Here is a 14991-nt window from a genome sequence, read left to right as displayed (position 1 = left end):
ACCATGGGAAAGACATGAGAAAAGTGTGTAACTGCAATATCTGCTCTTGATACTCATCATTTTTCTATAGGGTTCTTGGTTATTTTCTTTTGCATTTTTTGAAGCTCTTTTTATATTAGAGGTTATCGCTTAGTAATAGAAATTGCAAATAAGTTTCCCAATATTAACGTTTTTCTTTGCTCACAGTATTTATTTCCTTGTAAAGTTTTTTCAAAAATATAACTAGATTTATCACTCTTTTTATTGTGTCTGGATTTTGTGTTACAGGAAAGCTTTCCCTACTCGCTGGTTATGGAGGAATTTACTAATTTTTTCCTTCTAGTTCTTATATGGTTTTATTTTTGTACATTTAAAAATGATTTATTGGGAGGTTATAGTACATGATGTGAGGAATGAGTTTAAGTTTTCAGTATGACTGCCCAATTACTATATATTAGTCCAAGTTGTAAAAAGTCCATTTACCCCCACTGACATAGCTTTTATTTCCATATACAATTGGTTTATTTCTAGACTTTGAATTCCATTTCATTGGTTGGTCTGTTTGTTCATGTCCTAGTATTAATATTAGTTTTAGAGACTTCTTATAGCTTAATAACTTGTGGAGCTAGCTATCTTCTAGGTTCTTTTTAAAATGGGTTTTTCTTGTTTGTTCTTTCCATTGAACTTTAAAATCAATTTGTCTCACTTTAGAAAGTAACTTGAAGCATTTTATTACCATTATGTTACATTTTTAAATTTACAAAGGAAAAATTTGTGAGACATACATCAGATGTTCTCTAGATCTGACTTGTACTGGAAGAGAACCCTGACTTTGTTGAGTTATAGTACCTCTAGAGTAGATAATCAGAAACCTACTTAAGTATGAGTGCCGGTCCTTGATTGCTTGGGGACTGTTGTCAGTGAGTCAGCAGCCTGACAATAATACTTGGATTTCTGCTGTCTCTCTTGGATTTTGTTTTTGCCAGACATAGATTGTCCTTAAAAAGTCAGGATGCTTTATTACCATGGGAAGACATGAGAAAAGTGTGTAACTCTGGGATGTCTGCTCTTGATACTCATCATGCTGTGGGAGGAAATGCATGGAACAATGATACTTCCAGAGAGGGACACATAACAGAAAAGTGACCTCTGTCAGAATCCCAAAAAGATAAAGTCATAAAAAAAAATTCAGTCAGATTTTACGTCACTAGTCTGCTTGAGAGAAGCCTGTGAATTTTATGAATAGTTTATAAAAAAAAAGTATACCTCTTAACTCTTGTAAGTAGTACACCTCTTTCCTCTGTACTTTGTGAGTGAGTGACACACACACATACCCCCAACAGTTCCATGAGACTTGGTATTTGGTAAAATGATGGTAAAGATTAGTATTGAACTTTTTTCCTGTGTTTTCCCTTTTGCTTGGCACCTGACACAGAAACTATTGAGATGATTCAAAGTGTGTAGAAGGTCAGATGTTTTTATATATAAGCTGACTTCTGACCACAAAGCTGATCTTCTTCCTATGCTGGTCCTTTCTTTAACAATTTTGTGTCTTTCTGTCCTATTTTCTCTTTCCCCCACCCCTTAGCAGTGGTTACTCTGTAGGGAGGAAGGGCAATGTGAAAAAATTAAGGTTGGAGAATGAGTTGTGCAGAATCTGGGGGGAAAGTACAGGGATGCCATTTCTTCTTGGAGCTGATTCTGTGTGTGTGGCCATCTTATGTAGATGGAGTTGTTTACGCCTGGGGCCACAATGGATATAGCCAGCTTGGGAATGGGACAACCAACCAAGGCATTGCTCCCATCCAAGTCTGTACCAATCTCTTGATCAAACAAGTGGTTGAAGTAGCTTGTGGCTCCCATCATTCAATGGCTTTGGCAGCTGATGGAGAGGTAAGTACCTTGCTTTTATTCTTTATTTTTTAAATTGTGGTAAAATACACATAATATAAAATTTGATATCTTAACCATTTTAAGTGTAGAGTTCAATGCCATTAACTACACTTAACATTGTTGTGTAACCATCACCACCGTTCATCCACAGAACTCTTTTTATCTCGCAAAACTGAAATTATGTACCTATTAATCATTAACTCTCCATTTCCTCTTTCCTGAGCCCCTGGCAATCACTTTCTGTATCTATGAATTTGACTACTCTAGGTGCCTCCTATGAATGGAATCTACAGTATTTATCCTTTTGTGACTACCTTATTTGACATAGCAAAATGTCTTCAAGATTTATCCATGTGGTAGCATGTGTCAGCATTTCCTTCCTTTTTAAGGCGAAATAATATTCTATTATATTTATATGCCACATTTTGTTTATTCGTTTATCTGTTGATGGATATTTGGGTTGTTTCTACCTTTTAACTATTGTGAAAGTGCCAAAAATATAATGACCATATTGTACTTGGTATAGTGTGAACATAGTAGCCCTGTGTGTGTAGCTAAACACATTGTAGGAACTTATTCTCTTTCTAACACATCCTGTATTATGTGATCAGGAACACTCTTTGATGATGGTGGATTTCAGCCTTAAAGCAGTTGAGTCTCGTGCTATTTACTAAGACTACAAATTAGAGGTGTATGACAGTATTCTGTACTTTTCTTTTTAATTACCCTATCCCTTAAGGTGTATTTTGTTTTTCAGTAAATGTAATGATGTCATAGAAAATAACTTTACCAACATTCCAGTAGGAACTGTACTATTTGTTTACCCCACAAATTCCATGCTTATCTTAAAGGTTACTCATCCTGTTGATTCTACTTTCTAATCTCATATCATTTTGTTTCTCTCCATCTCCATAACCTTAGGTCAAGCCTTGTTACCATGATCTCTTATTCCACAGCTTTTTCATAGGTCTACCTGTCCAGTATTATTTCTCCACCTCCTGTGATTTCTAAAACAGAAATCAGGTCATTTTGTTCCCTGTTTAAAGTTCTTCAATGGTGTTACAGTTTACTATGTAGGATGGGCTATGCATGAAGAAACCAAAGAAGCTCAGGGAGATCAAGGTTTCATAGCTGGGATGGGCTGGAGCCAGGCTAGCATATAGGCATTATGCCCCGGAATCCACTGTTTCCTAGTCTGCTTCTTGGTTAGTAGAACTACAGTCCCCATCTCTATATATAAAATCCTAAGCAACTGAACGACCATTTGACTGGTCACTATGATGCACACTGACCACCAGGGGGCAGGCGCTCAATGCAGGAGCTGCCCCCTGGTGGTCAGTGTGCTCCCACAGCAGGAGCTCTGCTCAGCTGACTGAGGGGTGCCAGATGCCGGGCTCACGGCTGGTGAGCGCAGGTGCTGCGGCGCGAGCTTCTCCTGCCTCCATGGCAGCACGGTGGCAGGCGCAGCAGGGCAGGGATGAGCGGGAGTGGCACAGCGCCCGGTCTCCTCTCCAGCCGCCTGCTGCTTCGTACACCACTACATCCCCTGAGGGGGTCCCGATTTGTGAGAGGGCACAGGCCAGGCTGAGGGACCCCACCGGTGCACGAATCCGAGCACCAGGCCTCTAGTTTTTAAAATAAAAGCTGCATTGCAAGGGAACTAGGATATTTGAGAAGTGCCAGAAGAATGTTGAAATTGGAACTTACTAATTTGTACAGTTTAGATTCCTGGTAATTTTTGCCTTAAGCATATGCTACTTTGGATAATTGTGCTAAATATTTGCATGATTATACTAGATATTCCTATGAATCTACTTTCAGGAAGTGTTGCCCTAGTGTAGAAGTTTATTGTCTCTACTGCCAAAATTCCCTTCCCCTAATTCTCCTCTCTGATCACACTCCTGTTTGATAGAATGTTTTGGTAATTAACCTGAAGTGATGTTTTGTGGGTTTTTTTTTTCATCTTTGTTACTAGATTTTAACTAGCTTAAAGATCTGTTTATGTCTCTCTCTTTCTTAGAAAGCTGGTTTCAAGTTATGGCAGATCACAGGACAAAAGTAATAAGCAGGATGCAGAGGAACTATTACCAAGAACAGACTAACAGCTTGGTGTCATTTTTGTAGGGATAAATGTCTCCACAGTACTTCCGGTCATTACTATGTTATGATGTGGAACTATGATTGATAATTATAATAATGTTGGTCCTGAGTCATTGGGAAAGGTTATGAATGTCCAGTATTGGACAGGGAAAAAGCATAGTGTGGTTTATAAAGTTTCCATGAAAAAAAAAATGTTATGGCCAAAGAGTTAAGCAGATTATTTTCATGTCACGATTCTTATGTAGCATATACTTCATTTTTAATTGATGCCAGATTAAAAAACATATATGGCTGCCATAATTGTAGAGGCAATACAGCGTAGTGGTGAAGACCACAGCTGGACTGTGTTGGGTTCAACTTTCACTTCTACTACTTGCTAACTCTGGAACCTCGAGCAAATCACTTAACCTCTCTGCATTTCCATTTCCATGTGTAAAATGGGGATGGTAATAGTGTCTACCCCAGGGTCACAGTACAGGTTACTATGATGATTGAATAGGTTAATGCAGTAAAGCACACAGAGCCATTTAGCACATTGTAAGTACTCTGTTAAGTGGGCTTATTTATGATTGTAGAATTTTTACCCTTACCATTATCTTTCTTCCCCTTCTTTTGTGTAGGTATTTGCTTGGGGCTATAACAACTGTGGCCAGGTGGGATCAGGATCTACAGCAAATCAACCTACTCCTCGAAAAGTTACACATTGTTTACATATTAAGAGGGTGGTGGGCATTGCCTGTGGTCAGACCTCATCCATGGCTGTTCTTGACACTGGTGAGGTGAGCTATCTTTGCATTCCCCTTCCCCCCCCCTCCCTTCTTTTAATGAAATATCTTTTTTTCATAAGGTGCATGTATTAGATTGTGGAAGCAATAGTTCTTTGTTTTGATACCCCATTGATAGCTAACTGATTACTGACTGAGGAGTAACCAGAGAATGTTTGCTCCTCAGTGTGAATTTTGGTTTTAATTGATTTTAGAGAGAGAAAGGGAGAAGGGAGGAAGAGGGAGGGCATGAGGGAGGGAGGGGGGAGAGAGAGAGAGAGAGAGAGAGAGAGAGAGAGAGAGAGAAGGAGGGAGAGGGAGAGAGAGAGGGGGAGAGAGAGGGGGGGGAACCATTGATGTGAGAGAGAAATATTGATTGGTTATCTTCCACACTCACCCCAACCAGGGATCAAACCCACAACCTGAGTATATGCCCTGACCAGGAATCGAACCCACCACCTTTTGGTGTACGGGACTATGCTCCAACCAACTGAGCCACATGGGCCAGGGCCTCAGTGTGAATTTTTAAATTTATCTGTAAGTAAAGATTCTAATGTGTCTAAATTTTATTTTTGTGGAAGATCCAAGTAGCTTAATGTTTATAGATATTTGTTTGCGATTTAATCAACCAATTAAAATTTTACATACCTCATTCTTCCAATGAAAAATCAACTGTGCACTTTTTGAAGTTAGCTGATGATGTGTATAGGCAGTTGACGACTCCAATGGGCATGATGTCTCTGTAGAACTACCTGCCTATATCTGGAATGTTCGTTCACAGGAAGAAGCAACTTGCACAAGCAGAATTTTTTTGTCATGATTATTGTTAACTACTTTTAAAACCCACCTTTAGTGACCCTCTCTCATGGTCACCTTCGAATGAATGGTTATTTTTAGAAAATTATTCTGGTTGCAACTTCTACTTAAATGGACCTGTCACTACCTCTGCATGTCTTAGTACACAAAAATTACCCAAAAATACATATTTGGCACACACATGTGGAATCGTGCCTTGGGTGATAGAGTGTGTTAATTTATTTTTGGAATCAACCCTGATATCCTGGTTGACTTAGGAATTCCTTGGGATAGTCATATGACATCTTCCATTCCAGTATTCTTCACTTCCTTTTTAAAAATAAATTTAATTTTAAGATTATTATTATGAGATTATTTTAACAAAGGAAAACAAATGAAATGAAACATATAAAGTAAAATGTGAATATCTTTTCTCCAATCTTGTTAATAGTTTGATGTATATCCTTTTGGACTTTCTTCTATAAATAATTATGTATGGGTAAATATAATTACCTTTTTAAAGAATGGAATTATTATACCTACTGCTTTGCTCTGCTATTCTGTAACTTCCCTGTTTAACAACATGTGTTTTACCTGAATCTATTTTCAGACCATTTGTAGCTGCTTTTTATACACTAACTAGAGGCCCAGTGCACAAATTCATGCATGGGTGGGGTCCGGCCAGCCCATCCCAATCGGGGCTGATCGGGCCTGGCTGGCTTGGGGGAGGGGCCATAGGTGGTTGGCCAGCTGGCCCCATCCCTGATCAGGGGTGGGGGGTGCTGATCGGGGGCGGGGCAGGCTGGGGGAGGGGCCTGGAGGAGGCCCACTGAGCTGGAGCTGAGCATGGGCCCCAGGCTTCCCAGGGAGGAAACAGAAACCACCAGAAGGCTCTGCACACAGGCCCTGAGCTCTCTTTAGCCAGGGGGACTCGGAGCTGGTGTCTCTGTGTGTACATTAGACACAGCCGGCACTCACCTTTGTCTGTTGGCCAAATCCATTGCATCGAAAAACTGTTCCCCTTCTTCTCTTGGGGTCCTTACAGCAAACACAGGCCAATTGGAAGATGTGGGCCCCAGTGGCAGAGCCAAGCCCCACAATCACCCAGAATTTAGGCCTAAGACAGCTGGGTAGCAATCTCCATGGAACAGAACACACTGTTTTAGAGTCTTAATTATCCCCTAAAATGTGCCCAGCTGCTCCTCTTTAGCTGGAATAGACTGAACTAAGGAGCCAAAGACCGAGTTTCCTTTGAGGTGGGATCCACTGGGAGCCGGCTGGTGGCAAGGCCCCTCACAGGCGGCTGCCTTCCCCCCAAGCTCGGTGTGCTCTGAGCCAGGCTGTTTCTGGCGGTCCTGGGTCCTGGGCTGCTGGTCGGGTGGCAGGTTCACAGGGTTTCCGCCGCCTTCCTGGCCTTCCAAGCAGTAGTACCCTCTGGCCTGGTGTGCCAGGCCGCTGTCGCTAGAGCTGGGACTTGGAGAGCTAAGGAGCTGGACCCACAGGTGGCCAGGCCGTGCCCGCCCCCCCTCCCGCTTCTGTCTCACTCGTGTGGATCAAGCCAAAGCCCACTGCCTGAGACTGGCACCATGTGGGGAGGGTCGCAGTGAGGAGAGGGGCACCCTAACCTGCCAGCCTTGATGACGATCATCTCGGTGCCCAGCTGATTGGATTCGTCCCACAGAGCCTTCATCTCACGCTGGCCACCTTCATGTTCTATACTGGCACCTTGGCGGCAGCCACGCATCTGGCCCTGGGGCCCTGGGGCTCGGCAGCAGCACTGGTGGCGGCCCTGCAGCAGGTGCATCATAGCGACCAGTCATTCCGCTGTAATGGTCACTGGGCTTTTATTCTATAGCTGACTGCTTAGTGTTCCTTGTATGGGTGACCAGAGCTCTACTGATACACATTTCAATTGTTTCTAATATTTTGTTGCTATAAATAATGTTGCACTGACTTTCTGTGTAACGCTTTGTGTGTGTGTATATCTTTGTACACTTAGGCAAGGATTTCTATAGAATAAGTTCTCAGAAATAAGATTTCTGGGTGAGTATGTCATGAAAATTTTTGATGTCTATTGCCACATTTATCTCTAGGAAATTCAAACCTGTTGCACTTCTGATATTGAAAGTGCTTTTTAACCATATGTTGCTAGTACCCAAAAGTCCACGTTCCCTTTTCCCCTCTGTCACATCGCCCTGAAAAGCCCTAGCTGCCCTGGCTGGTGTGGCTCAGTTGATTAGTGTATCTTCCCATACACCGAAGGTTCGATTCCCGGTCAGGGCATATGCCTAGGTTACAGGTGTGATCCCTGGACGGGGTGCCTACAGGGAGGCAACCAATCAATGTTTAATCTCTCACATTGATGTTTTTCCCTTTCCCTCTCTCTGATATCAATAAGCATGTCCTTGGGTGAAGATTGGGGGGAAAAAAAAAAGCCCCAGCCAATTCTTATTTGCCATGCATTGCCATGGAGCGTGGTGCCACCACACATCTTGGGTTTCTAATTTTAGCTAGACCCTTTATTGTTCCTGGTCAGTAGTATTTCCTGTGTCCCACACTGGCTATTCTAAACTCCTAACAATTCTGTCACACCTATGTCCAATCCTGCTACTTTCAGCTGATGACTCCCATTTCACTCCAGATCTCTAAGGGATCATCACCACATTCTGTCACATCCCCTCTTTAACTTAGTTCCTATCCACTCCCTCTCTCTTCATCCCTCTGCCACTACGTTGGTTTGGAATGCCATCAGAGCTCACCTGTTTGCCGAAGAGAGGGAGGTTGGCCGGCTGGCCTGCCCCCCACCGGGGTTGGGGGGTTGATTGGGGGCGGGGCTGGCCAGGGGGAGGGGCTGCAGGCATTTGGCGGGCTGGCCCCACCCCTGTCGAGCTCTGGTTGAACTCCTGGTCGAGGGGACAATTTGCACATTACCCTTTTATTATATAGGATTGATCTTCCTGCCTCTCATACACACTCCAGTTCCCCTTCATGTTGTAGCCAGCATGATCTTTCCAAAATGAAAATTTAAGCATATTAATTTGTTTTTAAAATATTTCAGTGAAAGACCCATAGAAGCATTCCACTTTCCCTGGTATGTGTTTTAACACTTTATCCCCTTGGCCCTTACCTTTCCTTCTAGTCTTTTCTCCTACTATCCCATATGTGTTCAGCCAGGCCCACCTATTGTCTTCTGAACCTGCCTCCAACACATTCTGTGTCCTCTACCTGGAGTGCCTTCCCCCTCATCCATCATTCAGCCCTTCCCAAATCTCCACTTTCTCAAAAGTCTTTCCTTCACTTTCTGTAGCCAAATCCTTTCTCCTCTCTGCTCCTACAGTGCCTAGATTATATCTCTACTAGAGGCCCCTTGCAGGAAGATTCCTGCAATAGGGCTTCCTGCTGCGGTCTCCGCTGCCCCGCCTGCTTCCCTCCCTTCTCTGCAGCCCCCACAGGCTTCTCTCCCTTCTCCCCTGCCCCGCCTGCTTCCCTTCCTTCTCCGCGGCCCCGCTTGCTTGCTTCTCCGCAGCTTCACTCCCTTCTGCAGCGCTTGGCTTCTTTCTACACTGTCTTCAGTCTTCGCTCTGGCCTGGATATGCAAATTCGCCGCCATCTTGGTTGGGTTAATTTGCATAGTCACCCTGATTGGCTGGTGGGCATGGCTTGTGGGTGTAGCGAAGGTACGGTCAATTTGCATGTTTCTCTTTTATTAGAGAGGATTATAGCAATTGCCACTTGGCTACAGAAAATTTGCATAGTTCATCCCCTCTGTTAAACTGTGATTAAAGATGCATTCCTAGTACCTTTCACAAGATCCTGACAGGTAGGTGCTTAATAATTGTTAATGAAACTCAGTTTTCTCATGTGTAAAACAAAGATTAAAGACTTGCCCAAGATTATCTAGCTAGTAAGTTATGGAGTAGGAACTGATGCAAAATTCTGTTATTTCCCCCCCCTCCCCCAAAAAACATCTATTTGGAGATCAGTGTAGGATCACACAGTATAGTATGGATGTTGCAAGTGAAAAAAGTATAACTGATTTGTTTATCTGTTCCCTCTCACTATCACTTTTAAAAGCCCATTCTCTCCGTTTCTCTCTCCAAGGTGTATGGCTGGGGTTACAATGGCAATGGTCAGCTGGGCTTGGGAAACAATGTCAATCAGCTGACCCCTTTGCGAGTGGCAGCTTTGCACAGCGTGTGTGTGAACCAGGTATGTGTGGTAGACTCTTAGCTGCTAGTCTCCATCCAGCTTCCCTGCTCTGACTTGGAGGAATATTGGAAATTTACTCTTCAATAAATATTTTAGGATAATACTCTGTGCCTGAATCTTTCACATTTAATATTATATCCTCCCTAAATTCTGACGATGAAAAGGAACACCATGGTGGTAGCACATCAGTATTGACAAGTAAAAAAAAGGATTGAAAAATTCAGTAGTCTCAGGTGTAGGCTTTCCTAATGCTGTTTTAATGTTTCAGAGAATGTTACTCCATACCTGATGATGAATTGGCATTCTGTAGAAGCTGGCTGTAATCTTTAAGTAGATGTTTTCTCTGTCCTTCCTGTTTTTCTGTTTATGGTAATGATTTAAATTTACTTGCAGATTGTCTGCGGCTATGCACATACTCTAGCACTAACAGATGAGGGCTTGCTCTATGCCTGGGGAGCTAACACGTATGGGCAGCTTGGAACTGGCAATAAAAATAACCTGCTAAACCCAACACACATCATGGTGGAGAAAGAAAGGTAACTTGGCTGTAGTATGTCTTGAGGTTGTGTGTGCATTGTGGACTTAGGACTGTGTGTGCTGGAGCTGTGGTGTTTGGCTTTGTAACTCTTGTTTATTAACATTCTCATTTTGAACAAAGAGTTTTAGTACCAACTAGAATGAGCATAAAGTTGATATGATTCTTATGAGCTTTCTAAAATAACCTCCTGATTGATAGCCATTAATACTACAGACTTCTTGTTGCCCATTTAGTAGGGAAGTAAAATAGGATCTGTCACCATGTTGAAGTACAGACTTTTTTGTTGAGCCAACTAAAACAAATCTAAATAAATAACATCTGCCCTTGAAAGGTCATTATTTGTTTAGATATTGATTTGATGTAATGTGTGTTACTAGAATAGATGCTTAATATTTATTCAGCCAAATTGTGAGGTTTTACTTGCTAAGTTTTAGAATGTCGATTTCTGATTCTGGGTCCCTGCCTAAGAAGCTAACTGAGAAATGTAGTAACTTTGGCTTGATGTCCATTTGGCTTGGTGTGTTCAGAGTTCATGACCCCTAGATCAGTGCTTATCAGCCTAATGAGTGTTGTGAGCTCTGGTAGGGATGAGATAAAAAGTTGTATTTGAAAGGAAATGGTATATTGAAGACAGTATTTTTTATTCTCTGCTACAGTTTAAGCCCCCACAGCTGTCAGCACATTTTGTTAGATGTGACAAAAATGAGTCCACTTTACTCATTTACTTTGGTTTTGTTAGGTTTGATCAAATAATTGAATCGATACCCTCTCCCCTGGGAACTGATCTTTAGGTCACTTCACAATGGGCATTGATAAGGGATTATAAATTTACTAGAGGCCCAGCATGTAAGGAGGTGCCTCGCCTCCCGCCGTGCGAGGAGGCACCCCACGGGGGGCTGAGACCCGCGCCTGACCCATGTAGCGCCGGCTGCCGTGTTGTGTCCACTGGGGTGGGGGCAGGTGCTCCTGTGTGTTGTGTCTCTGCTCTGGCCTGCTGCCAGCCCCAGCCTCCCCGCGGCCGCTGGGGGCAGCATGCAGTCCCTTCCCGCCCATCTGCGCATGCTGCTCCTCCTGAGCAGTTGTGATGCCCAGCTAATTAGCATATTCCCTGTCTATATATGTAGATTAGGTCATCTGGATACCATCTATATATATAAAAGCCTAAGTGACCCTTAAGACCAAACAACCGGAACAACCGGTCCACCAGTCGCTATGACGCGCATTGACCACCGGGGACAGATGCTCAACCCAGGAGCTGCCCCCTGGTGGTCAGTGCACTCCCACAGCCAACCTCCCGCGGCTCCGTCCCCTTCCTGTGGCCCCTTCCCCACCCTGGCTGGCCAACCTCCTGCGGTCCCTCTCTTCCCCCTGCCGGCCCCCTGATAGGCCTCAATCGCTGGCCAGGCTGAGGGACCCCGCCCATGCATGAATTTGTGCACTGGGCCTCTAGTAAATTTATAACCCCTTACCACTTTGGCCTCCTGCATTCCTCCTTCGGCGACCCTAACAGGCTTCTAGTTCCTTTTTCCACGTTTTTCTCAATAGTTATGCATTATTTATCTTAGAAAGAGGTTAGGATGAGAAGTTAGGGGCACTCAGGAGAGGAGAAATATAGTACCCTTGCTCTGATCTTTTGGTTTTGTCTACAGGACATGATAGCTAATGTTTCTCAATCTTGAGCTGTTTTTTGAGGTGTACTAAGCATGAACTTTTTATTTACTTTGTGTGATATGCTGTGGGCTTTTGTAGTATATAAGTGACACATCCATTTTTCTTAAAAATTTTCAGGGTAGTAGAAATCGCAGCCTGCCACTCTGCCCACACATCTGCCGCCAAGACCCAGGGCGGGCACGTGTACATGTGGGGCCAGTGCCGGGGCCAGTCCGTGGTGCTGCCTCACCTCACCCACCTCTCCTGCACGGACGACGTGTTTGCCTGCTTTGCCACTCCCGCCGTCTCCTGGCGCCTCCTGTCTGTAGGTAAGAAAGTTCAGGGCTATTTCCACCCAGGAAAAATAGTCCTATCAGCTGGCCAGTTTGCTTGCATATTTCCTGGTTGTGGGCTTTTTTAGGTTCTAGAATGTTTTATTTTCCATTAAATTTAATATCTTTCCCCAAATTAGATTTGCATAATAAAATTTATTAATATGTTATGAAACATTTTATGGATTACTTTCTCCCTTTAAGTGCTTTCATTTTAATTGAGGTGAAATTCATATGCATAAAATTAGCCATTTTAATTCAGAGTCATTTAGCACATTCACAGCGTTGTGCAACCACCATCGATATCAAGTTCTGAAACAGTTTCATCACCCTAAAAGAAAACCCTGTACCTAGTAAGCAGCCACTCTCTATTCTCCCTTCTCCTCCCAGCCACTGGCCAATTTGGTTTTTGTTTTATGCATTTTTCTATTTTGTATATTTTATAATAGCACAATACAACATGTAACATTTTATGTCTGACTTCTTTTACTTAATGCTTTTGAGGCTCATTCATGTTGTAGCATTTATCAGTACTTCATTCCTTTTTATAGCTGAATAATATTCCATTGGATGTATAAACCACGTTTCATTTATTCATTTATTGATGTATATTTGGATCATTTCCATCTTTTAAATATTGTGAATAATGCTGTTTAAACATTCATGTACAAATATTTGTTTGAGTAACCTGTTCCTAAGTGCTTTTATTGTTATACTAATACTTGATTTTTTACATAATTCAATATAATATGATACAAAAATGAATTTTTAAAAAAAAACTGGAGAACTTGTGGTTTTTTTAAGGTGGTGTTTTCATCTTTCTTTCTCTATTTTTCTTTCAACCAATCTCAAATACTTTTATTTTAGAAGGGCATCAAAACTGTGGTATTTGAAAGGGTAGTGGAATTCAGGGTGTTTTTTGGTTACATAATCTGTCCATTTTCTGAATACTGTTTCCTTCAAGAGTTCATTATTGGTCGAAAATATTAAGGTGTCATAAAGCTGAATAGCTTTAAAATATTTTAATTTTTAAAAATATATATATTTTATTGATTTTTTACAGAGAGGAAGAGAGAGGGATAGAGTTAGAAACATCGATGAGAGAGAAACATCGATCAGCTGCCTCCTGCACACCCCCTACTGGGGATGTGCCCGCAACCAAGGTACATGCTCTTGACCAGAATCGAACCTGGGACCTTTGAGTCTGCAGGCCGACGCTCTATCTACTGAGCCAAACTGGTTTCGGCTAAAATATTTTAATTTTATTTCGTGTTCATTTCTACCTTTTTGCCAATGTATTTCTTCTAAGTTATTCTGTTGTTAACACGGAGAGAAAATAAATAGGTCATGATGTCTCGTGTTTGAACATTAGCATTCTTGACCCCCAATTACTCGGCAATTGATATTGAAGGCTAGCCTTGAACACATGTCATGTTGAGCTGTGTCAGACAGCTGGAGCTGTCCCATCGTCAGGTGACCAGTTTTTAGGTCACCTGGATACCAGATGGGCTGAGCCCCAAAATGGTGCCAGGCAGGAGTATGTTTAAGAAGAGTTAAGCTGCTGCTCAACTTAAAGTGAAACAAATTGAACATCTTCATATATTTTGTAATAAAGCAAGTTTTACAGTGAATATTGTGATTAGAAAAATTAAGTTCACCGTAAAAATTCTAGAAGAAAGCAAGCGGTAACATCTTGAACATTTCTTGAAGCAATATTTCTTTCTGATATATAGTATAGCTTCAGGCAAGGGAGACAAAATAAAAATAAACAAATGGGACATCAAAATAAAAAAGCTTTTGCACAGCAAAGGAAACCATCAACAAAATGAAAAGACAATATACTGAATGGGAAAACATATTCGCCAGTGATATATCTGATAAGCGATTAATATTTAAAATTTATAAAGAACTTATACAACTCAATACCAGGAATACAAACAACCCAATTAAGAAATGGGCAAAGGACCTAAATAGACAATTCTCCAAAGAGGACTTACAGATGGCCAGTTGACATATGAAAAAATAATCAATGTTATTAATCATTAGAGAGATGAAAATTAAAATGGCAATGACTTGCCAGAATGGCTGTCATTTACAAATCAACAAATAAGGACTGGCGAGGATGTGGAGAAAAGAGAACCCTGTTGCACTCTTGGTGGGAATGCAGACCGGTGCAGCCACTATGGAAAACAGTATGGAGTTTCCTCAAAAAACTAAAAATGGAACTGTCTTTTGACCCAGTGATCCCACTTCCAGGAATATGTCCTAAGAATCCTTAAACACCAATCATGAAACATATATGTTCAAACCCTGTGTTCATGGCAGTATTATTTACATTAAGATCTGGAAACAGCCCAAGTGCTCATCAATAGATAAGTGGATAAAAAATCAGTGATAATTGGTGGAACCAAGATGGTGGCATAGATAAATTCCAGTACTTGCTGCCTCTCACAACCACATCAGTATTACAACTAAAACACAGAATAACCATCATTCAGAACTGCCTGAAATCTGGCTAAATGAAAGTGCTGCAACTGGAGAATTAAAGAACATAGCACATTGAAACTGATAGGAGGGGTGGAGTTGTGGAATGGGCTAGTCTGACACCCATGTGTGGCATTTTTTTAATCAGGAGGGATATCTCAATTGTGGAGGCCCCCCGTGAGGAGCAACGAGTCCCAGCCTCACACCAGACCCCTCAGCCCAGGGTTCCAGTGCCAGGAAGAGAAGT

At 42.1% G+C, this 14991-nt stretch overlaps 1 protein-coding gene across 3 annotated transcripts in view; it reads left to right on the top strand.

The window, feature by feature from the left end:
• RCBTB1 (RCC1 and BTB domain containing protein 1) overlaps positions 1–14991 on the top strand; it is a 71114-nt gene that overhangs the window by 33368 nt on the left and 22755 nt on the right. For all 3 annotated transcript variants that reach the window (XM_079779120.1, XM_079779118.1, XM_079779119.1), the window contains exons 4-8: positions 1706–1872; positions 4593–4751; positions 9633–9740; positions 10134–10276; positions 12067–12257. In XM_079779120.1, the coding sequence (XP_079635246.1) occupies positions 1706–1872; positions 4593–4751; positions 9633–9740; positions 10134–10276; positions 12067–12257 (768 nt within the window). The remainder of the gene's footprint in view (positions 1–1705; positions 1873–4592; positions 4752–9632; positions 9741–10133; positions 10277–12066; positions 12258–14991) is intronic.

Source organism: Cnephaeus nilssonii, assembly GCF_951640355.1.
Source record: "Cnephaeus nilssonii genome assembly, chromosome: 8".
NCBI classification, from domain to species: Eukaryota; Metazoa; Chordata; class Mammalia; order Chiroptera; family Vespertilionidae; genus Cnephaeus; species Cnephaeus nilssonii.
This window is presented reverse-complemented; position numbering and strand designations above follow the sequence as displayed.